At 30.9% G+C, this 24,368-nt stretch overlaps 4 protein-coding genes and 1 pseudogene across 5 annotated transcripts; 1 reads left to right on the top strand and 4 right to left on the bottom strand.

Moving 5' to 3' along the window:
• Positions 1-2,149: 2,149 nt before the first annotated feature.
• On the top strand, positions 2,150-3,784 carry LOC108477279 (uncharacterized). The gene is made up of 2 exons (XM_017779784.2): positions 2,150-2,549; positions 3,530-3,784. Exons 1-2 carry the CDS (start codon positions 2,227-2,229, stop codon positions 3,537-3,539), a joined length of 333 nt encoding a protein of 110 aa, XP_017635273.1. The 5' UTR covers positions 2,150-2,226; the 3' UTR covers positions 3,540-3,784.
• A 1,103-nt stretch (positions 3,785-4,887) lies between these two features.
• LOC108478424 (blue copper protein-like) lies at positions 4,888-5,905 on the bottom strand. Its single transcript, XM_017780883.2, has 2 exons — positions 5,654-5,905; positions 4,888-5,566 (listed from the first exon to the last, which is right to left on the bottom strand). The coding sequence occupies exons 1-2, from the start codon at positions 5,817-5,819 to the stop codon at positions 5,154-5,156; spliced, it is 579 nt and encodes a 192-aa protein (XP_017636372.1). The 5' UTR covers positions 5,820-5,905; the 3' UTR covers positions 4,888-5,153.
• A 3,077-nt stretch (positions 5,906-8,982) lies between these two features.
• Positions 8,983-15,995, bottom strand: LOC108477904 (GLABROUS1 enhancer-binding protein-like; annotated as a pseudogene).
• A 576-nt stretch (positions 15,996-16,571) lies between these two features.
• On the bottom strand, positions 16,572-18,697 carry LOC108465724 (spindle pole body protein pcp1-like). Its single transcript, XM_017766107.2, has 6 exons — positions 18,234-18,697; positions 17,865-18,137; positions 17,329-17,486; positions 17,144-17,249; positions 16,932-17,057; positions 16,572-16,839 (listed from the first exon to the last, which is right to left on the bottom strand). Exons 1-6 carry the CDS (start codon positions 18,423-18,425, stop codon positions 16,720-16,722), a joined length of 975 nt encoding a protein of 324 aa, XP_017621596.1. The 5' UTR covers positions 18,426-18,697; the 3' UTR covers positions 16,572-16,719.
• Positions 18,698-19,706: 1,009 nt separating this feature from the next.
• On the bottom strand, positions 19,707-23,469 carry LOC108465725 (uncharacterized). 2 transcript variants are annotated; one of them, XM_053027776.1, is made up of 5 exons: positions 23,117-23,469; positions 22,945-23,034; positions 22,771-22,853; positions 22,490-22,692; positions 19,707-19,975 (listed from the first exon to the last, which is right to left on the bottom strand). In XM_053027776.1, exons 1-5 carry the CDS (start codon positions 23,314-23,316, stop codon positions 19,889-19,891), a joined length of 663 nt encoding a protein of 220 aa, XP_052883736.1. In that variant the 5' UTR covers positions 23,317-23,469; the 3' UTR covers positions 19,707-19,888. The 2 variants fall into 2 exon arrangements, with proteins under 2 accessions (XP_052883736.1, XP_052883737.1); XM_053027777.1 differs by having other exon boundaries at positions 22,945-23,028.
• Positions 23,470-24,368: the final 899 nt, after the last annotated feature.

The following is a 24,368-nucleotide window of genomic DNA, read 5'->3' as shown; positions in this document are numbered from 1 at the left end:
TTTCTACGCCTTGAGTGAATTATCCGTATGAATTGGTATTCCAAATGAGTTAATGAAAAAACTTCTAGTATGAAATAATCTAAGTTCGAAATGAAATATCATGAAAACGTACTTGAAATACATCGGTATGTCTTGTATATGCTATTTGAATTCATAAATGTGGAAAGTAAATGTATGTGGAAATATGAGATGATGATATCTGTATATGGAATTTATTGATGAATACGTACATCCAAATTTATATGATAGATTTTAGTGAACATTAAAATTGGGCTCAATAAGTGATTTGGCAATTTAAATCGTGATTGGCAGGAAGAGTTAGTGAATTGTACATTTATGAATTGTTACACGTATTTGTCTGAAATACAAGGAAGTGATGGTAATTGATACATGGAAATATGAAACTATGATATATATAAAAACATGGAATATGTTTGATAAATGTGTTCATTCATAATTATGGAATTACGTACCTCATTTGTGCTATTTGAATAAATATGATATTTCAAATACTTTGGTGAATAAAGCTTAAATATGAAATAGTATGAAATCGAGACAAGTTGTTATGAAAATGTATTTAAATTATCTGTAAGCGTTTCATGCTTCTCGGTAATGCCTCGTACTTTATTCCGGCGATGGATATGGATGGGGGTGTTACACTCTCTGTATGCACACGGTAGACAATAACTTTAGAACAATCCAAACCTATCATACACTTTAATAACAAAAGAAATCAAAACTTGCCACACTTTAATACAACCAATAAACATACACAGTGCATAAACCCATCCCATGCGAATGCAACATTTTCTAATAAAGGAATCCAAAAAACCCTAAACCCAAATCCCCCTAAATCCAAAAAAGCATAAACCAACAAAGAAACTTACCCATTACAGTGGATGCAACAACATTAGTTGCTTCTCTTCTATTAACCACTGTGGCCTTAAACCCTAACCACTGATATCTTTTGTTGTCTTCTTTTCTCCCTACACTCGAAACTCAAAATATCAACCATTCAACCTTCAATCATTCAATCTTACCCTTACCTTAAAAGTTCCAATGATTCATTCGTCCAACACTAAACCTTAAAATGTTAATACCAATTGATCCTTTCTTTTTTTTTCCCCTTAATCTCAACCCATCTTTTATTTTCCCTAAACCCGTTCAAAACCTTAGACCCTTCGGCTCCTCATCCAACATGGCAAGTTAACTGGCCACATCACTTGTCCCGTTAGGCTTGTAACAGAAAATGTTAACGGGTGACTAATTTGTCACTTTTCGATAATGTTAGTGACTGATTTGTTATTTTTTGAAAGTTGAATGACTATTTTGCTATTGAAATAAAAGTTGAGTGACTATTGGTGTACTTTACTCTAAAATAAATTTTCTGGACTAATTATAAAAAAATCCCTAGCTTTAGTAAAAAAGTAGAAAAAAATTGTCACATCAACAATCCGTTAGTAGATTAATGAGATTTTTAACGACAATGATCAATCCGGGTACTTATCTTAATTAGAGTGATTAAATTGACAAAAAAAATAAAGTGACCAAATTAGGAATGACACTATTTTAGAATACCTGCAATGTAGTTTACCCAATAAAATATTATTTAAATGTCAATGTAATAATATAATAAAAATAAGTATTTTATTAATTTTTTATAAAATTCATGCTTTTACATATTATAAATAAATAAAATTAAAATAGAATAATAAAATTATATGTTCAATTAGGCTAGACTAGAAACTAGTTGGGGTATCAGTCTAAAGAAAATCATTAAATCAATGAATTTGAAAATTGATACGAATAAATTGAAACGAAAAAAAAGTGATTAAATTAAAATTTTTATTTTATATTTTATAATTTTAATAATTTATTTAATAAACCAAACAAACTAATTAAATTAATTAAATGGATGGAGTGATAATTTTACCAAATCCGCTATCGATCAATTCTGAAAACCTTTATTATTTACACTCAATGGGTAAGTCGTATATAGTTTAGAACCAATACAATCAACTCAAAACAGAAAATATTAACACTCAATTGGGCCGGGGGACGTAGCCGGGTCTAGGCGAGTGGGGAATTAAAAAACGCTGTGGAATATACTTCATTGATTGAGGGCATTTTAGTAATTTAATGTTTTAGAATTTAACGAAATAAACCCTAATGAGAATGCAGACAGATTGAAGGAAACCCAAAATTGTGCCAAAAATCCATTACAAAATGAACGCTGTATCGAGGCGAGCTATTACTGGAATCTTTACTCCAGCGAGACAGGGGATCAACTTATTGAGTCATGATCTGAGTCAGGTTCAGCAAATGAGAGGGATAAGGGTGAAGGTAAGGAACGGCAACTTGGAGCAAGCGTTGGCGGTGATGCAGCGGGTGATGCAATCTAGCGGAATCGAACGGCTGATAAAGCAGGAACAAACTCATCACATTAAGAATTCGGAGAAACGGATTTTGGCACGCAAGATTTTGGAGCGTAAGATCAAATCACAGGACCACGCTCGCAAGCTGCAAACCATCCTCATCAAGAAAGTCAGGTACTTGAGAAGTTTATCAGTTCATAAATTTTGAATTTCAGTCTTCTTGATACTCTACGTTTAGATAGCCATAGTTAAAATTCTGAATGATGCTAACAGAATGCCAAGCACACACACACGCACACACACACACATACTAGGATATAATTGAACTGAATCGAACTGGAATTCAACATGAAATTCGAGTTTGATTGAGTTTCATATTTATAACTTGAGTTCAATTCGAGATAAGAAACAAACTGTTAGAACTTACTGTAGACTCCATTAAGCTTCTTTATCTAGTAAAAAATAATCTCGACTATCCTGCATGATTTCAAACTGGATTATTTATTTGAGTTCGAGTTAAAATTAGGTTTTTCAATACTAAATAAAAATTAAAAAGTCAATTGGGCTCTAGAGCTATTTCAGTCAAGTATTAATATGTTCAAATTCGGCTAGTTCAAGAGCTTGAGCTGCTGCTTAAGTTCTAGCTTGACTTGAAAACGATCGAGCCAAGTTTGAGTTCTTTCAAGATGAGCTTGATTAGCTTACAAGCACAATTGTCTTGTGTAGTATCATCTGCTACAGTGTTGAATCTATACTATTATTCACAATTGTCTGGGTACTCTTGAGTAAAGGGTAAGCTTGATTCTCATGCTCGATTTCTAGTCAGATTATTATGTTTGAGCTTGAGTTTGTATTAGGTTTTTAAATACTAATTAAGAATAAAAAGCTCAATTAGGTTTGCGAGTTATTCGAGCCATGTATTAGGATACACGAATTTGGCTCACCCAATAGTCTGATCTTCTCAAGCTCTAGCTTGAATCGATTATGATTGAGCCAAAATTGAGTTCTTTAAAGAAAGATACAATTGTTTCGTGCATTATCATCCCCTACCGTGTTTGAATCTGTTTTATGTTAGTGAACTTTGCTCTGTTTCTTCTTGTTTTGCATTTCCTTCTATGAGAACGTATGAAAATGTTGTTGTCTTTGTTATGCAGGGGTCTGTGAGGGCAGCTTTGGTGTAGTTTTCTGGGTAAACTTTTGTTTTCTTACGGAATTCCAGGATTGTTCAAAACTTTATTTCCCTTTTTTTAGTTCAACTGGATGAATTGGGCATTGGCATTTGCACTTTGTACTGGTTTGACATTCCTTCGTTCATGGTTGAGAATTGATGAATGATGATACATATGAAACACGATGATTGGGAACTCATTTGGATTTAAACGGAGCTACAGTACATGACTTGTTAATCACTTTGGAGCTTGGATCACATGGTGTTATGTTGTTGCGATTCTTTATTTTTCTTGAAATGTTTGTGTATACGTTATCCACATGTGTAAGTATGGTGATATAATCCTCCAAATACGTTAAAAAACTTTAAAATATAGAACATACTTCTGTCAAACACATCCCCGTATCAGACTCTTACATATGAGTCCAGGTAACATAGGTGTTATCACTATTGTGTTGCACTCATGTCCAGGTAACGTGTACCTACATTTGGATATCTCCGTTTTCGGTAAAAGCATTCAATCGTTATTCACAAGACATTCAACATTCTACGCCATTAGCAGGCCATATGGATGTCATACATGAACATTCTGATGCCATTGATAAGACATTCTAACGGTTTACAAAGACGAAGTTAGATGGAGTTTAGGGATTTGATTTAGGCATTGAAGAGGCAAATTTGGTTGTTTTAGAGAGGTTGGGGTTCAAGCTTAAGATTTATGAAATGGCCCTTAGGTTAAGGAAATAAGGACCGGCGGAATGGGGGGAAAATCGAGTTAGAAAAAAATGGCATAGAATATAGATGCCTCTATTCAATCACAAAGATTGTTATAAAGTAAGGGGAAAAAGAAAACAGCAACGTAGGTACACGTTTTTAGTTTTATGTGCATAAAGATATTATTAAATTCAATAATTATTAAAATGTAATCATATATAAAATCATTAAGTTTTTAATTTTAAACGTAAATAAGTGAATCCTTCTTTGTTTAAATATTTGGCAACCACTGTCTAATTTGTAGCTAAAGCATAAAATATTGACAACCAATTTCTGTAGGTAAAAGAGTCCGTATTCTCTCTTTGATTAAATTTTCAATAGAAAATTCTTAATATCATTGATACGACTTGATTTGTTTTAATATATATATATATATATATATATATATATTTAAAAGTCACAGATTTCAAACACAGTTGAAAATAAATGCTTTAGTATCACAAGAAATAACATAAATTATATATATATATTCTCATATTAGTTTTTTTCTATATCTTCATATAACATTTATTAATAATATTATAATTCAATATTTATAGATCTTGTTAGTCATGTATACTTTAGCTCTAATTTCTGGTGTAGCCAAAAGGTGACGGATTATTGAAAATTCCAATCAATGTTCACATAGAACATGATACAACAATGAACAATATAACTTACATATATGATGTACGTACCTAACGCCATGGAAGCCCAACCATCTCATTCATGAAGATAACAATGATCCTCAACACAAACAATATAATAAAAAAGGAATAAGAAAAGGGAAAAGATAAGATCAGCAGCACTGCCTCTATCCTGACCATGGCTGGCCAACACTCTTTGCCGAAAGCTTATTACGAAATGACCAAAACCAACAACGCAAGACAAGTTGTGACAACAGCCATAAATGGGGAGAGACTCCATGAGGATGAGGAGTCCGGGGCTTTAGTTGTTGTAGTTGTAGTAGATGGTGTGCCGGTCGATGGTTTATCGGTGGAAGCCGGCGAGGATGACGAAGAAGACGATGGTGACTTAGACGGCGACTTAGATGGTGCTGCCGATGAACCTGACTCCACTTTGACTGAAAGTTTCATTCCATTCGCACAGTGACCCACCACACCACAAATGAAGTAATGTGTCCCGGCGGTCTTGAGAGCAACGGTGGTCGCTCCACTGTTATCTGTTGTGATTGCGTTTCCCACCGTGCATGTACTGTAGTCACTTGAACTTACTTCATCCACTGTGTGGCTTGTTGGGTAATTGAAAACTACGTTCATCAGAATTTAACTATGTCAGTCAATATGATGGACCCAACATTAGGAAGTATATATAGATTGAAGATTTTAGAACTCACCAAGGCTATCGCCAACTTTGAAGGTCTTATCTTTAGTCCATGTGCTATAATCTACACCAGTTGTCCAACCAGAGGTGTCACCAACAGTGTAATCTTTGGCCAAGCTCGGCACAACCATGCACGAGACTAGCAAAAGACAGACCATTCCCACACTTGAGCTAGCCATTTTTGAGAGTAAAATTAACAGGGGATGTACAAGAATAGTGAGGAGTTTTGTATGATAGCAATGTTCTGAAATGGAAATCCTTATATAATGCCATGAAAGTGGGTGGCCAGGGGGGATGGGAAGGAGTAAAATTTGGTCCACTTAATGCCATACAAACCAATATTTGTGAAAAGGAAACTCATTCCATAAAGGATGACTTGTGGGCGGCAGGTCCTATACCTAATGCAAAAGGAACATGGGTCCCTTGACCCTATTTTGAACAATGGTTGTTAAGTAGGGACCCTAAAGGTGGTTACTTGGTAATGATGTTCTTAGCTACAAAGCCAGTTCAAAAGACATCAATTATGCATTCATGTAAAGGAACTCTACCATTTTTAATTCAATTTTAAGGGATCCATTTTCAACTCCTAGAATGATGGATTCTGAATAAAGAAAAAAGCATGGAAAAAAAAAAAAAGGGTTTCTTGTTTTCCTTCTAGATTCTTTGTAGACAGGTTAGTTTGTTGTCATCATGTGGTGTTGCCACCATTGTGTTTTATTAGAGGTGGTTGTCAAATTGATGAAGAAAGCCCATAATCATCATTAATGGAAAAAGAGAGATTACAGTAATGCAAACAGGTAAACAAACATGCTTGAACTCTACTCAAATAATATGTGATCAGATTAAACCCATCTTTTGAAACTCAATCTAGGATCCAACAACCTCATAAAGGCCAATTTTCATTGCTTATGTGCAAAAGATATGATAACTTGGAGATTCAACTACCAAGAAGGTAAAAAACAAAGTCCTAAACAGATCAGTTGTACTCTTTATTAGGGTTAATAGTTTAAAATTGGTCATCAAAGTATTTAGATGGAAATTGGAAATGCAGAAGAAGAATTTGCAAGCATTTATTGTTTGGCTTGCCAAGAAATAATAAGAACGAGGAATTCATTATAATACATATATGTAATAATGTAGGGGGTTAAAACATGAATCCAACAAGTCATTATGGTATTTGTTTATGACATAATGCATGTGCAACTTCTTAAAATGGAAATGATTTGATACCTTTTAATTTCTTATTTTTTTCTTTAATTAATTTATAATATAAAGTAATGTTCTTTTTTATGTCCAAAAATAGATTTAGGAGAATGATTGTAGCATGCACACATCTTGATCAAACATTTCACCAACCTCTAGACCAAATGTCTTGATGGGCATGGATGAGAATTATCTGTAAACTAAAAAAACGTTTTGGCTCATTGAAACTGATAATTGGCATATTTATAACATGCTCGTATATTTTGTTTGGTTAAAATATATTATAAGTCTTTGTTCTTTTGGAAATTAAGAATTTAGTCATTGTACTTTTATTTCATAAAATTTAAAATTCAAGTCTAATTATTAATACTGTTAATTTTATTTTTGTTAAATTTATTGTTGTCACAATTTTTTAAATATTCACTTGATAACCATGTAATTAAAAAATAATTTTTAATTAACTTGAATTAAAAAATAATAATATTAACAATTAGGACCTGAATTTTGAAATCTGAAAATAGAGGAACTAAATTCTATGAAATAAAAGTACAAAGACTAAATTTCTAATTTTCAAAAAGCAGAGGGACTTGTGGCTAATTTTAACCTTTGTTATACTATACAGATTTTAATATATTTATTTTAATTATTTTTAAGCTTTCAATTGGTTTAGGCCAACCGTTCTTTAGATTGGACTCCACCTAGCTAGCCTGGTCAGCTTATCTGTTGCTGTGCATTATCATCACTTTCACCAACCGCAACCTTTTGTGGATCCCCCCACCATCCCAAGCTAAATAATTCCTTTGCTCTTCAGCCTCAAGGACGGCCAACCACCGCACGGTGTCACTTGTCGAGACTTCACAGGTGGATCGTGACACCAACGCCGGCAAAGAAGTGAAAAAGAAACATACATTTTCCACAACATAAGCATACTAAAAAAGAATCATCATTCTAATTTCACTAAAACAAACAAATTCAACATCATGAAATGGAAAAAAGAAGAATATAATGGAGAGATCAACTGTATTCTTTTCTAAACCTGTTAAATTTTCTACAAATGTCTAGAAGCCAAATTTTCCTGGTTAGGATACTGTCCTTTCAGTCTAACAAAAGACGGGGAAATTTTGTGTAAAATTTAGAAGCTGCATCTGCATGCTACACCTAATCATTTGGTGTAGTTTCAAAATCAATTGGATTTCCTTTGGCTACATGTATTCACAGTTTTGTTGAGATGTTACAAGTGTTTCATTTTCAAATGATGTGATAAAGTTCATCTCAGTTCATTCTAAGCAAAGGGTGTGTAGATTTGTGAATCAGGAAAGAAACCCAATGGCTAGATGTCACATCAAATTAATAAATTGAAGTTCTTCTCAGAATATTGGGATTGGCTTCACAGTGGGGAAAAAGGAAACTAGAAAGTCCAAACCCTGTGATAGACATGCACCTCAGTTTAATGAAGCCTGAATGTGGATATCTTAAAGAGCAGACATAGTTCCAAAAAGGTTAAAGCACCCAGCAAAAAAGCCACTTTACGTATAATGTTACAGAGCTTAAATGATTGAAACATTCGTGTATAATGTTACAGCTATATTCCTTTCATCATCACTGAGTTTCAGAACCTTATTTACATAATGACAAATATTGAAATCTCATTGCACTGTGTCTCATTCAACTTTCGTCAGCGGTTGCCCGTTTCAAAATAATGTTCAACTTGGTTGAATTATCATCAGACTATGAACTCTGTTCTGATTGTACTTTCACAATCCGTATTAGTATTTCAATAAACATCTGCAGGGCAAATAACTTGTCATTTTCTTGACTAAACAAACAAATGCATATCTTGACCACACCCAATTCAAAAATTCAGATGACTTTCTTGGATTATCAGGAAATATAACTCCAGAAGAGACGACATTAGCACCCTCTGAAGTGAAAAAAAACTCTTTAAGATGTTTAGCTCTTGCTTCATATGAAAGATTTGCCACAAACAAGTTGAATTCTACAACTGCTTTGGCTTTTCTCAGGTTTTGCAAGCTTCTTCTTCTTAGTATCAGCATAATTGAGCCTTAAATGAACGACCCTCTCTATGCAAGAGATAAATATTATCCCAAAGGCAGTTTACTTATCTAATAAGCACAAAACTTAAAAACATTTCTTTGGACTTGTAATCTTAGCTTGCTCAGCCACAAATTCAGCTCACTCCACAAATCCCTCTTACTGCACCATTTGCAATTTTCTCCATTTCACCTTCAAAGCCGTCTTCTTTTCACCATCAACCATATCCAACCCGACCTCTACAACTTCCACCTCCATGTCAAAGACACCAAATTTCTTATCAAGCAAACTATCGGAACTCTTAGACAACTCGTCTATTTTCTTATCAGTTGAAGACTCAACTTTTCCACTAATCCCTTCTTTGCCCCAAATATTTTTGGACAACTCAAAAGCATTTTGTTCATGGGCTTTAGAGAAAGTTCGATCCTCACCCTTACCTTTACCAGCATTGTTTTTGAATTTTTTTTTTCTTTAACCTTTTAATTTATCCATCATTTGTGCTTTGGTAACATCAATATGAAACAACTTCTTAACAAAATCATAAAATCCATTCATATCAGCACAAGGATCAGCCACTTTTTTAGCAGAATAAGCCAACATGCTTTTCAACAAAGCAATCTCATCATCTTCACTGAACAGCCGCTGGAACAGTAGCTTCTTTGCATCTTCACCAGTCTTTTTCACCTCCTCCACAACAGGTGCAATAGCCAACCCTTCTTTTCCAACCTTCTTCTCGGGTCTTTTCTGTAACACTCCATACTTGACCCGATCGCTAGATCTGAACTATAAAGTGTCACATCCATTGTCAAAGCAACTATGAATAGTTTATAATCACATCATTAAACATTCAATTGCAAACAAGTATATAAATGTTAAATATTTATTTCTGAGTCCTATACAAGCTTACGAAAGCTCTAATGCTAACTCGAGATCGAATTAAAACTAAATTGTAATATTTTCAAAATTTCAAGTTGACATTGCGACATTAGAGAGTTTCTCGTCGTGACGCAACATACTAAGTAGGTCTCATCTTAACAATTCATGCTCGACGTCGCGTCGTGACATGGTGGCCTGATCTCATTGTGACGACTTACACAACTTCGCGATGTAACAAATTGTTTTTACAAAATATTAAGCGGTCCTCAACTTGCAATTTTTCAATGTATCAATTTGCTTAAACACAATATAGTTTCAACTAAAATATGCTATTTAAATGAACCAATTATTGAACTATAACACATATTCTATGATACACCAATATTGTAATGACCCAAAATTCACGGGCATCGAAAAAGTACATTAACGGGCCTCCGTCTTAGTAAATCGAGTTCGAAATAATTACTAGAAATATTTATAAGTTTAGCGATGTGTTTAATTAGGTTTAAATTAGGTGAATTTAGCTTAATTTAGAGTAATTAGTAAAAATGACTAAATTGAATAAGGAGTAAAAGTTTAATTATAAATTAGTAGGAAATAATAAGGACCAAATAGGGAATTAAGCCTATTTGGTAAGATGAGGCGGCAAAAGGAGTAGATTTTTACTCGGTTATATAGTATAATTTTGACAAGTGGATGGTAAAAAAAAAATTATTATTATATATTATTAGTAAGTAAAGTGAATAAAAGAAACAGAGTAAAGGAAAGAAACAAAAAGAATAGAGAAAAGAGAACAGAAAGCATTCGAGCAGGGGAAGGAAAGAAGAAAATAAAAGAGAGAAAAGGAGAAATAGGGTTTTTAAAGCTTGGAGTTTAATTGGTAAGTTCAATCATGTCATTTTCTCTTAATTTTGATGTTCTAAAAGTATTAAAACAAGGTTTTGATAGAATTAAGTTAGTAGTTTAGAAGTTTTTAAGTTTTTAAACAAAGTTCATGTTGAACAAAATGATGAAATAGGGGTTTAATTGAATGAAATTAAGTTAGAATAGAGATTGAAATGTAAAGTAAACTATAAGTTATGTGTTTTAGGGACTAAATTGAGAAAAATTCGAAATTAGGAAAATATGTTGAAAATTTAATAGCTAAATTGAGTTTAAATGAAATTTGAATAGAAATAAAGTGTGAATTGGTGTTGTAAATTTGGTTATTAACATTTTTCACAAAACAGTTTTGGGCAGTGGTAGTGTTCTAATTTTGAAAATTCACAAAAAAAATGAATAAATCGAACTAGATAATGGAAAAAATATAGAACTAAAGCTTATTGAGTCTAGTTTCTTATAGAAGAAACGGTGTAAGCAACGGAATTTTAGATCATGAGATATTATAAGTTTTGTGAGACAAGGTCAGAATGAATTCGGATTCCCCTGTTCTAACTTTGAAAAATCATTAAAAATTGTATAAAACTAATTATAGGTTGGAATTTAAATGTTTAAAATCCCTATTGAACCTATTTTCAAGATAATTAAACGGGAACATCGTTCGAATCTTATACAAGGAGATAATCAATTTTTAGTGAAAATGGTCAGAACTGTTTGACAGCAGAACAGGGGCAATTTTAAAGAATAAACTGTACTTATTGGATAAACCAAAAATTCTAAAAATTTTATGGTAAGAAGATATGTGAGTCTAATTTCAGGGAAAATTAGTGGATCTTAATTTGGAGTTTCCTAGCTCAAGATATAAATGATTTAGTAACAATGACTCAAGTAGAAAGCAGACAGCTTTGAATGAACATATAAGTAAATAGTAGAATTATATGTATAAAAATGGTTAAATTTGCATGTTTAGGCTCATGGATTAAATTGAATTGTGTTATATTGATGATGATTATAAATTATTATTATTTTCAGTAGTTAACAAAGAACCCAAGACATCAAGCACAAAGGAAAGGAGAAAGCTATCGAGGATTAAAACGAGAAATTCACGGTTTGTATTACTATAATTCAAATTACTTTTTATTAAATGTTTTATATCAATTCTATATTTAATAAGTGAATTATAAGGTAAGTATTGATATTTGAGTTGAATGAGAATTGAATTGAATGGTGAATGTGTATGTATAATTGAATTGTAAATTGATTTGAATGTGAAAATTTTAATTGAAAAGTAATCTTAGAATGGAAATGAAAGTGAATTGAGAATTGAAATACCCTATTAACTAGTCGGGCTAAGTCGGATATAATTGGCATGCCATAGGATCGTGAAGTGTACGGAATTTGCCGCTTTTCTTGATTAGGCACTTTATGTGAAGTATTTCGTGCACCTCGTGTGTCGTATCGTGCACCTCGTGTGTCGTTTTAGGCACTTTATGTGTCGATATCGATCAGTACTATGTATCGCTTTTAGGCACAATGTGCCGCATCGGTGTGTTAGGTTGAATCCGTGTATCCGTCAAAATCCGGATTTGTTAATAGGGTGAATATCTAAAATGAGAAATTTAAAATAAATTGATTGATTATATTATTGAAATATTGAAAGAAACGAAAAAGTTGAATAGTGGATTGAAATTGAGATTGAAAATGAAAGGCATGAACTTAATGTTCATGTAGTGATTGAAATTGTTACATGTAATATGTGATGGAAATCAAGAATAGATAAAATTGTATCTTTATTATTAATTAATGAAAGTTTAAGAATGAATTGATATTTGTGAAATTAGATAGTTACATGTTTGGTAATTAAAGTTCTTTATTGCTATTATAATTTGAATTATGGTAATACCATTGAGTACGGAATACTCAATGATGCGATTGTTTCGTCATGCAGTTAATAGGAGTCTAGTACCCGGTCCAAAGATCCGAACGATCCCGACTCCAACAAATTTTGGGTGATGTTTTCTTTCTTAATTGAAAGTGGCATGTACTAGGTGTTGTATAAGTTATATAGATATACTTGTAATGTTGGTTATAAGAATGGTATACAACATTTTGTTATTAGTTTGATAAAATGGTAAATATTATATTATATAATTTGGTATCAAGTTGGAATGAAAAATGAATGAAGTTATTAGTTAATTTGGATTAATATTATGAATATTTAGTTATTAAATGACTATATTAATGAATTAGTTATGATTTAGATATATTTAGGTTTAAATTGTTTTTGATTGTGCCATTGGTTTTGGATTAGTTTAGTTTTTTGTTTGAATTTGAAGGGGGTTTTATGTAAAAATTAAGAAGAAATGCTGTCGAAATTTTTGTAAAAATAAAAAAATAAAAAATCTCTGAATACTCGAACAAGTCCCGTTCCATTCCACTTTAATACTTGTGTTGGGCTTCGAAAGTCCATTATAGGGACATAATTCTTCAATTATACTATGAATGTTATAATAATTGTAAAATATCCATAAGTTGTCTGATATATCCGGTAATGCCTCGTAGCCCTGTTCCGGCGACGGTTTGGGGTTAGGGGGTGTTACAAATATCACATTTCCTATAATTCAACCATCAAACACAAATCATTCTTATCTTCAAACATAAATACCTATTCATCAATGCCATAAACCATTGCAATATTCCATACCATTCAACTTCATATTTTGAATCCATTCACACATTGTATTCAATTGACCAAATTCATACATTAAACTTCGAAATCAAAAGTGTATATAAACATAGTTTTCTATCAAAATTGACTCAACCCAGGTAAATGTCATACTTAAAACAAAACGAGATTGATACAAATTTTACTGAGTCGAAGATTGCTTCCGAGATGCTGCATCTATTGAACAAACTATAGGAAATTTACTATACATACACACAGAGAAAATAAACCGTACGCTGAACAAATACACTAAGTGATATTTTTATGATTCAAGTCAATATAAAATGTACTTAAACAATTTCATACATACAATTCAAATTCAATTTATAATTTAAACTCGTGCCATTTCATACCGGAATACAATCATTTTCACAATGTTAAGTGTGTGTATATATATAATCAAACTTACACCAATTCATTTGAGCACTTACACAAGATTACCAACCATATACAACTTCGCATACCATTTTGTTCATCTCACTTTTTCAACTCTAGTTCACACATATTCATTTATCATTTTTAGTATATAAATACACATATGTCACTTTATTTCACATTTTAATAATTTTCGAGACTATTGGCTCATTCATACTCATTCGACCCCTAGGGCTTATTTTCGATTCATTTACTTTCTATCATATATTGTATTTTCATTACATTTACCATTTCACTTTATCATTTAGTTAATTTAGATGTTTATAACTCTATTAACCCGACACGAGCTCAAAACAGATACACGGATTCATCACCTCAGGTTTCCCGAGAATGCTGATTCAAAGTGTACAATCTACCACCTTGGGTTGCCCAGCAACGATGGTTTTCAATCAATAATTTGACTCTATGACATGTCAACTATATCCGACTTAGTCTAAATAGCTAATAAGATAACCAATTTCATTCATTATATATATAGTTCAATTCATATTCTTTTAATCTCAATTTACCATCAAATCATCAATTTATCATATAAAACAACATGCTTCAATTCAATTTCATATTAATTAACACATAAATTAAATCATACTATTTCAATTCATAACTCATATCAATACCATATAATGCAAAATGATATGAACATGCAAAAAATAAATAGTTCCCGAATCATAGAAATGCAAACCAAAATTTCGAGCCACTTGTCTACAAGTTTCGATTTTCCCTTCCGTCTCGACGATTTCATATCAATGTTATCTAAATAAAATCACAAAACATATAATACTATTAAATTTTATTCAAATCGAAATAAATTACAATATTAAACATATTTTACAATTTATTCAATTTAATCCCTAAATCCGAGACAAACATAACTTCCAATCTAAAGCTTCAAATTGAAATCCAATTTCACAATTACTTATTAGGGACCTCTTATTTTCTATTCCTACTAAAATTTCATGATTTTTTTTTACATTTTATTCAATTTGGTCCGTAATATACGAAAATAACAATTAAGCTTTACAAGTTGATCATTTTCTTAATCTAAGCTTAATTTTTACCAATATCACACCAATTCCATCTAATTTTCAACAATTGTAACTTTCTAAAACTTTAACAGTTTCACAAATTAGTACATGGGTTTGGTAAATCAAGTCCCCATGATTAAATTTTCATAAAAATCAAAGCAAAATTGATTAAGTACTTACTTGAATTAAGGGTTGAATACTTAAAACCTAGCTATGGCATCCTCCTTGGTTTCTTTGTTTTGGCTAGTTCAGGAAGATTTTTCATCTCATTCCACTAATTTTCCTTTTATACTAAGGTTAATTTGTTAATTAACTTAATTAATCATATTTTCACCTTAATTAATCATAATTTGTTTTATTAATTAACTAACATCAAGCATGGTTTAATTGTAGTTTGAATCTTTGACTAATTACAATTTAAATCCTCAAATTATTTTTAATTAAAAATCTATAACGATTTTACTTTAAAAATTAATGTCTAGACCCTAATTGATCACAATTTCAATTAAATTGAACATCTATATTTTAATTCATATAAACTTTTTAAATATATTTATTTAATATTTAAAGAGCAAAAACTGCAATTTCTGATACCAATGAAAACTTGGTATTTACAGTTTCACTTCTTTGGCATACTCCCCAGACCGTTTAGATGAAGAAGCCCTAACGAGAGAAGCCAAGTGCTTACCAGATCTGCATTTCTTCGCACTCAAAATCCCCTTCATGGGTTTCGTCGCAATAGCAATAGGCTTAATAATCGGTACAGCGGTGTCGGGTTCAGACTCAGAATCAGGCTTTCTGGTTGTTCGGCTCTTCTGGATCAATGGAGTAGACTGGGTTTTGGGGTCTTCCTCATCGTCTTCCTCAGTTGAAGACCCTTCTTCGTCCTCAGAAGAAGTCACCTCGTCAGAGGAAGAAGCAGCTGGTTAGACTTAAATGGGGTTTGAAAGCTTTGGTGCCATCGAAAAAGAGAAGGGGGGGGGGCACTGTTGGTTTATTTGATGGTTTTATAGGTAATGGGAAATCGATTGTGCTTCAATGCAGTGCTGCTGGTTTGATCATTTCATAAAGTTACCCTTTTCTTTTTCTTATCAAGTAGGCTGTAATTTAATCTTTTAAAATTGAATGCTATGGTTACAAAGAACCAAAGAGAGAAACGAAAAGTCATAGACTAATAATAATGACTCAAATTTTAAATTTAGAGAATACAGGGACTAATAGTAGAATTTGACCATTTATTTAGGGATGTAATGAGTAATAACATAAACCTTCATGTGCAGGCAAAGCTAAGAAACATTTGGAAACAAGTGTTTGGCTCATAAACTTTGAACCGAAGAATGTCGAGGTAAATTTAGTTTATTTGTGATCAAAGTTGTTAAAATTGGACTAGATCAAAACACTAATTATATAAGAAATCAGTGGTTTAACTGGTCTGATAATTGTATCAAAACCCAGTTTTCCTTTTGTTGTTTCAAGGCTTGTGGTAGATGGTATTGATTGTGTGCATTTGGAATGGTGCGCTTTGGAGATTCAAGCATGCACATAGAAATACCTTAAACTGAAAGCAATTTACTAAAAGAAAGATGGGATTTTTAGCACATATGTAAGTATTGTATAGAAAGTACTTTGAAGGTGATGAGCAAATTGCTGAAAGGTTGTTGTGGAGGTTTCTGAATAGTAAGAAAAGCAGAAAATGAACATTACTTATAAGAGAACAAAAAAAAAAAAAGATAAGATTTTCCTTCAGTGCTTGAAACTAAGATATTACTCGCAAACTACAAACACTGTAGCTTCAGAAAAGCTATCTGTAAATCTACTTAAAACATCATCTTTGATACAAAGATTATCGATGGACAAGAAGTTAGGTCCTATCTTGTGCATTTTTTACATCGGGGAGTTATATCGGAAGGGTGACAGAGGCTTTCTTGCTGAATCTGTTTCAGTGAAGTTAATCTTCTTCTCAATCGGGCTGCGTATCTTGGGACTTGATTTTCGTTTGTTTGTCTGTGACACAATCAAGCAAATTGTAGCATTAAACTAATGAATGTGCTGACCAACAAATACAGAGAATCCAAGATGTTGTTTTCTTTCCTCACCTTTGCAGATGCACTACCAGTATGCTTCCCACCAGAATCATGGAGATTCTTTTCTTCACGGGATTGCCTCAATAATCTTTTGTTCGCCTCATCCAATATGTTGTTTTCTTCAAACAGAATTTTGACCTATATAGATAAAATATCTTGCTGTCACAAGGCAAAAGCAAATTTCGACAAGCATACCCAATGTCCAAATTCCTTGGTTCTCTCACCTCTTCTTCAGCTTTACTAAGGTTTATCCTGAGATGTTCCTTGTCTTTCTTAAGGGTCTTTACTTCAGCAGCTAGTGTCAAAATTTTTTGAGTTGAAGGCCTCAACCTGCAAAGCACCAGAGGTCATTACAATTGATTCAGAAATATGGAAGAAGCCCTTAGCAGTGAAAGAAGAAAACCATCACCTGTTCCACATTTTAAGCAACCTTAGGCATGATTCAAGGGAAGTATTTGCCTCCAAGAATGCACGTCCAGATGTAACTTCATTTTTACAAATCAATGCTGCCAGAATTGACTCAAGTAAATTCTCTTCCTCAGTTGCGCCCTCGGAAGAAGAATCGATCTACAAGTGCGATCTATGATTGTCAGTATGGAGATATAATAGTTCTTGACTAAGCTATATATGATTGCAGGTTTTCTAATCAATCATAGACAAGCAAAAACTGAAATTAATCTCCCCAAAGCAGTTTTACAGTGTTCAACTTATGTTTTGTCTTGGACGATATCAGCAACAAAGAAGAACGGTTTCACAATGCATATTCAACTACGTTTACATGTTTAACCCGTTCTTTATAAGCTAAATATCCATAATTTAGCAATTGAATCCAGCAAAATCGCATTATTTACTACAAGAAAAGAAAACTAATCAATCCGTCCAAAAAACAAACAAGAAGGAAGAACTTAGTAACAATAAATTAGTGGGAAAAGAATTCTAATTTACCTCTTGGCTCTCATAACGATGTTGGTAGAACCTTAATTCCTCATTTAACTTCCCTAACTCCTCTTCCAATTCATGAACCCTAATCTCAGCTTTCTTTGCCCTCTCATCAGCTTCATTTCCAAAATCCATCAACGCCTCCCTATCACGATCATAAAGTAAACACTCTTTTTCCCATTTGTTACACTGACTTAACAAATTTGCACACTCTGCCGCGAGCTTCTGATTCTCTTGCACGAATCTCTTCAACGCCACTGCGTTCATATTCGCTTCGGCCTTTGGGGGGGTGGGAGGAAGAGGACCATTAAAAATGTCAATAATTTCACATTTTGAAAACAAATATATTTTGGCTTTGTTTTAAAGTTGACCCACCTTTGACCGCTCGATGATTTGGTCTTTCTCTTTCAATTTTGAGAGAAGTAACAGATACTGAACACGGAGGCGGCGCTGGGTTTCTTCGGAGGAACGGAGCTTCAATTGCAAAGATTCAGTGGAGATTGGAAGACCTAAGGAATCATCTATGGTTCTTTTCATGTAATCATCGATTTCTTGAGGAATCCCCATGTTTTCAATTACTCAAAATGACGAAGAACACAAGATATCACAAAATCCAAAATATAATCTTTGTAGAGAAACTGTGGAGTCAAAAGTAGGGAAAAAAAGGGGTAACAAATTAGAAGTAATTCGGAACTGGAGTTAGGGATTTTGAAATAGAAGACAAAAATGGAGGAATTTGGGGGGTTTTCGGAAAGAGATATTTTTTCCTCCCTTTTTGTCTTTCACTTTCTCCAGTGTTTTCACTTTCGCTGCGTTGTTTCAAATTGAATGAAAAGTGGCCGTGACTAGCCGTTAGACTGCGTTTTAAGGGCCCAAATATGGTAAAAACCCGTCACAAGTTTTTATGCTTTTTGAACATTTATAATTTAGTCCTATACTTTTATTTTCAGTATATATTTTTTTATTTTGTCCAAATATTTTCAAGGAATTTAATCTTCTATTTTTATATTTCAAAATTCAAGACTAATTGTTAACACTATTAATTTTTTAAAAAAGTTTAGTATGATTTTTAAAATAAAAAAATATTTACTTACAAGCCATGTAAGTAAAAATGAAATTGTAGTTCACTTGAATTTAACCAAAAAATTAAAAATATTAATAATTTGACTTAAATTTTAAAATCTAAAAAGTAAAGGTACTAAAATTCTTGAAAATAGAAATATAAGAACTAAATTTCACATTTTTAAAAAATACAAGGACTTATGGTATATTTAACTCCAAATATCTATAACGTGGCCTACTGCTTACCTGGCAATATATTTTCTTTTTTCTTTTTTCTATTTGGGCCAGTAACACCTGTCTTATGGATTTTATTAACCCAAATAAAATTGTAATCAGGGAAGCAATAAAAGAAGCAACGGATAAACAAATATTTTTTTTGTTTGTGTTTGTCTCATTTTGGAATTGATTTTTGCAGCAAAAAACAAAATTGTAAATGTCTCCTATTATATATTATATTAAAAGGTGATCTTATACAAAGTAGTTGATTATATGACAAGTAGTTTAGTTATTTGTTGGTACTTTCCATTCAAACAAAACAAATTTGACCATGAATATATCTACAAAATATTGATAAATCAAAATATATCAATAACAATACTTATTAATATTGGAATAAAACAACACATGCATAGATAAAATAAATTTACCTAATGGAATAAGGTAATAGAGGTGAAATCAGAAATTCTTTTTAGGGTCAAAATTAAATTGTAATTTTAATAATAATATAAATGTAATTTTATTATTTTAATAATTTATATCTTTATAAATTTTAAATGATATATATAATTTTATTATTTTAAATATATATATATATATTTTTTTATTAATTTAAAATTTTAAAAATTCATCTCTCGACTACCCCTGTCAAGTCTTCTGGATTGGATTTTTTCAAAGCTCTGGTACAAAATTACTTCTATTTATTAAATATTAGTTTTTAGTCGAGTTTTGATTAATACACATAAACACCATCAATCCTGCACGTCTTTGGGTTTCTTGTCGTCGTTAGTGTCGACTGCGTCCATTAAAGACTCCATCTTATCTTCAATTTCTTGCACCTGCATTTTAGATTTTAAAAAGAAAATTTACATTAAGCATCAAAAGAGGTATTTGTCTAAACTTAGAAATATCGTCCAACATTTGATTTATTTTTATACTCATATTATATCATTTAAAATACATTATATCTTTTATGTTTTTAAAGCTTTTAATAACTAAATATTAAATAAAAATAAAACTAATACGTATATATTTGTATATTTTCAATAAATAATAAATCATTCAATTATTTATGATGATCAACAATTAGAGGAAAGAATTGTATGAAATAATGACACCACGTTATTTATATCTTTTTAATAACTTAATGTCACATCAATATTTGCATCTTGAAAAAATCAAATGAAAATGAAAATCCTAAAATTCAGAATGAAATTGATGACGTGACATTAAACTATTGAAAAATGGATAATATCTATGTTTCATACAATCATTTATCATAATTGCAAGTTGAATTTGATAAAGTGACTCCTACTTTTAAAATGTAATAAAAATAAAGTTAAAATATCTAATAAATTTATGTATTGTTCTTAAATTTAGAATTTAATCCTCCATCTTTATTTTAATTAAATTTTTGTTAACATCCTTAAAATTTCTTTATTAAACTAGTGTAACATTTCAAAATTAAGAAAAAAAACTCACATAGTAGCCACGTAACTAAAAATAATAATATTTTAATGAATTTAAAATTGCCAAAAGAATTTTAATAGGGTTAACGATTAGGCTTGTATTTTTAAAATGAAACTAGAGGAACTAAGGGCTAGTTCTCAATTACTATTATGTTAAAAATTACTTTTAAAAATATTTTTTTTAATTAGTGCGGTAAAAAGTGCTGTGAAAGAAGTAATTTCAATATTTTCCATTGTTACAAAAAAATTATGGCTGAAGGTTAAAATATCTTAATTGGACATAATAGTGGAAACTTAAAAATTAGATAAGTTATATGATTTTTAAATAATTTAACATAATGTTACGTGAAGTATAAATTTTAAATATTTTTAAATAATTAATATAAATTATTTTTAAAATTAGTTATAGATAAAATATTTTAAAACTTAAATATTATATTAAATCATATTTAAATGATTTAATATAATAATACATAAATTATAAATTAATCTAATTTTATATACTTTTAAATAGTTAATATTAATAATGATATTTTGAATTTTTTTCTTTCAAAACAAAAAGTTAAAAGCACCTAAATCTTAGCATTTGCGTTTGGGTGAAAAAATATTTTTTTCGCCAAAATTTTGACTCTAAATGCGAATTATTCTGCATTGCTTCTGTAGTAAAAATACATTTTTAGCTTCACAAATGTAACGAGAAACTAGGTCTAAATTTGTTAAAATAAAAGTAGGCCTTAATATTAAAATAAAATGAAAAACTAAATATATCAAATGTATAAAAAGTAAAACAATTATAATTAAGAGGAAAATTTTAAATAACTTCATCATTAATTTTTAAAATAATAAATAATTTATTTATTTATTTAATAAATAAATAATATGATGATGCCTATATCTTTAATTTTGGGCTTTTTTCAAAAATAATTCAAATAAATAAATTATTTATGAAAATAACCCACTTGTAAAATTATGTATGAAAATGATCCGTTTTGAACTGTGAACCCTAGTGTCCCCGTTGCCATTGACGGCACCACCCTTCATAATGATCGTTGGTTAGTTTTAAAAAAATCATAACTTTTTTAGGTGTCGCCGTTGGCATTAGTGATATTAAATTAAAGTGTAATTATATAAAACGTTCATGGACCTAATGAAGTAATTACCTTTTTTAAATTTGATGAAAAAAGTGCTGCGATCACTACCTCCTCTGCCAATTGAATACTTTTAAATTTTTGGTTTATTTTCATATTAGGTTTGTCCACTTAAATAAATTTTAAAAATATAAAATTTTAAAAATTATTGAAGGATATATTTAGGTAATTTAAATAATAATTTTTTAAATTTATTATTTTTAAAAGATTTATTTTATTATTCTTATGTTATTAGGGTTATTTAAGTTACACATAACATATAAATAGAATAAAAGCAATTAATTGGGAGCCCGCATGCGGTGATGGCGGCGCTTTTTGCTTTCATCCAATTCAGAAAGGGTAATGAATATTTTATATAATTACACTTTTAATTTGGTATCGTCAAAGTAACAATAGTATCAAAAATTTATTATTTTTAAAAATCAGTTAATGATTAACTCATTATGAAGGATAGTATTGCTAATGGTAACAATGACATCGAAATTCACTATTTAAAACGGATTATTTCATACATGAATTCACAAATGAATATTTTTATAAATAATTAATTTATTTTGGTTATTTCTGAAAGAAAAACTTTAATTTTCTTTTGAAATTGCAGTGCCAAGTGCAATAATTGAGTAAAAAGATAAAGTATGTGATAATTGACTTGGAATAAAATAACATGTTTCTCATGAAAAGAAAACCGAGGTTAATTTTATAATCAAAATAATTAGGTGGAATGCTAAGTGCTAACCTTGTCAATGAGATCACCGGCGAGATGTGCGTTCTTAGCTGTTCCCTCGGCTAAATCCTCAACCAATTCAAGAGTAGCCCGAAGTTTTCCACCGTCCGGCAGCTGTTCGCCGACCTGATCTGCTATCTCCTCCACTTTCCCCGCCACGTCTTCCACCACATCCGTTATCTGTTCAGCTGTCTCTAGCATGTTATCAGCCTCATCTACACATATGAACCCACAAATAAAGATAAGTAAATGAAATGCCTGGTTACTTTAAGAAGAAAGAAGAAGATCCTTACTTTTCAGTTTTGAGAATGGCCCCCATTTGCTTGTTGTGAAGGATAGGAGAAGTGGTACTAACGTTCCCAGAGCCCACAGTTGCCTGCACTGTCAATATCTCAGTGCTAATTCTTTTAATACAAATAGCATAATGAATATGTATTAATTATTTGCATGTTTTATTAATTAATTACCAACTGGAACCGGCAGGAATAAGATTAAAAGGAAATGATTGTTGCCCTGATTCCAAACTGCAGCTGATCACTTGCATATTTTTCCTGAATCTTTTCAAAATCAAGGGAAGCAATCAAAACAGCTAGCATTAGCATATGGAGATAAGAAGAAAAACAAAAAGACAAGTTATACTTCATCTTCTTGTTTCTGCAACCTCCATTGATGAGTGATGGGTAGGTTTGATTTCTTTGAAACAGCTGCCCGTTGTTTTGCTTTGAGATACTGGGCAAACAAAGAGCAGTGTTTTTGAGTTGTGATCTGCATAAGGGCTCCCGATGAAGGCACTTAGCTTTGCCAGGACCAAGAACAACAATTGGTCCGATGGTCAACATATTTTTCTGCTATGAAATTAGCCTTGTTCAACAACCTAATTTACCTCTCTCAGATCATACCCATTTATTTATTCAAGTAATTGAAAATCTGCACGAGTTAGAAATGCACCACAATACTTTCCCACATGGAACTGCAAAATGGTAATATAAATATTAGGTTAAATTCTGCTATTAGTCTCTGTCCTTTTTAAAATCTTTGGATTTAGTCCTTGTAATTTTTCAATTGATCAATTTTAGTCCTTTTACTTTTTTAAATTTGACATTTTAGTGCTGACCCCAACTGTAGCAATTAAATTTGTTTCGTTAAATTCAATTAATAGTTTTGTACTATGCATACAGTTTTGATTTTAGTCCATATTCTACGATTGGATCATTCTAAGTCCCCATACTTTTCAAATTTTGAAATTTCAGTGTTGACGTAAATGACAGTTGTTAATCAATTAACTAGATTTTAGTAAATAATATATGAAAATAACAAAATGACATGACATCACACATGATAATATTTGTCGTATCAAATTTTAGAAGTAAAAAGACTTAATGAATTTACAATTATTGTTTGGTGATGGCTGGAATTTTCAAATTTAAAAAGTACAAAAACTAAAAATAATTAAATTAAAGTATAAAATTAAATCCACAACTTTTGTAAAGTATAAGGACTAATAACGGAATTTAACCTAGATATTAGTGTTCAATTTTGAAACGCAATAAACACTTTTCCCTTTTCAAAAGAATGCAAGTTGTTAATTTGAGGCATTTTTCTCATTTCGAATATGTTTTGACTCTTACATTCATATACTATTTTCTTTTTATTGATTATATGTATTAATTATAATTCATTTTATTTATTTTATTAAAAATATTAAATAAAATGTAATATTTAATAATATGATTAAAAAATAAAAATATAAAAATAGATATTTAATAATCTCAAAAAATCAATTAATTTAAACATTCCGTTTAAAATGAATAAAAAGAACAAACCCTTTTGAATAGCTAATATTTCACATTATAAGTAAAAAAAAAAGGTCTTTTTAATTATCAAGCAACAA

Source organism: Gossypium arboreum, chromosome 5, assembly GCF_025698485.1.
Source record: "Gossypium arboreum isolate Shixiya-1 chromosome 5, ASM2569848v2, whole genome shotgun sequence".
Classification (NCBI taxonomy): Eukaryota; Viridiplantae; Streptophyta; class Magnoliopsida; order Malvales; family Malvaceae; genus Gossypium; species Gossypium arboreum.
This window is presented reverse-complemented; position numbering and strand designations above follow the sequence as displayed.

Excerpts from the sequence above, each read along its gene's own strand:
- LOC108465725 (XM_053027776.1), bottom strand. The coding sequence starts at position 23,316 with ATGTTGACCATCGGACCAATTGTTGTTCTTGGTCCTGGCAAAGCTAAG. Across the intron at positions 22,693-22,770 it reads GCCATTCTCAAAACTGAAAA|ATGAGGCTGATAACATGCTA; the intron begins GTAAGGATCTTC and ends TCATATGTGTAG. Across the intron at positions 19,976-22,489 it reads CCGGTGATCTCATTGACAAG|GTGCAAGAAATTGAAGATAA; the intron begins GTTAGCACTTAG and ends TCTAAAATGCAG.
- LOC108478424 (XM_017780883.2), bottom strand. The coding sequence starts at position 5,819 with ATGGCTAGCTCAAGTGTGGGAATGGTCTGTCTTTTGCTAGTCTCGTGC. Across the intron at positions 5,567-5,653 it reads CAAAGTTGGCGATAGCCTTG|TTTTCAATTACCCAACAAGC; the intron begins GTGAGTTCTAAA and ends TGATGAACGTAG.
- LOC108465724 (XM_017766107.2), bottom strand. The coding sequence starts at position 18,425 with ATGGGGATTCCTCAAGAAATCGATGATTACATGAAAAGAACCATAGAT. Across the intron at positions 17,250-17,328 it reads TTGCTTAAAATGTGGAACAG|GTTGAGGCCTTCAACTCAAA; the intron begins GTGATGGTTTTC and ends GGTGCTTTGCAG. Across the intron at positions 17,058-17,143 it reads TTAGTAAAGCTGAAGAAGAG|GTCAAAATTCTGTTTGAAGA; the intron begins GTGAGAGAACCA and ends TTATCTATATAG.
- LOC108477279 (XM_017779784.2), top strand. The coding sequence starts at position 2,227 with ATGAACGCTGTATCGAGGCGAGCTATTACTGGAATCTTTACTCCAGCG.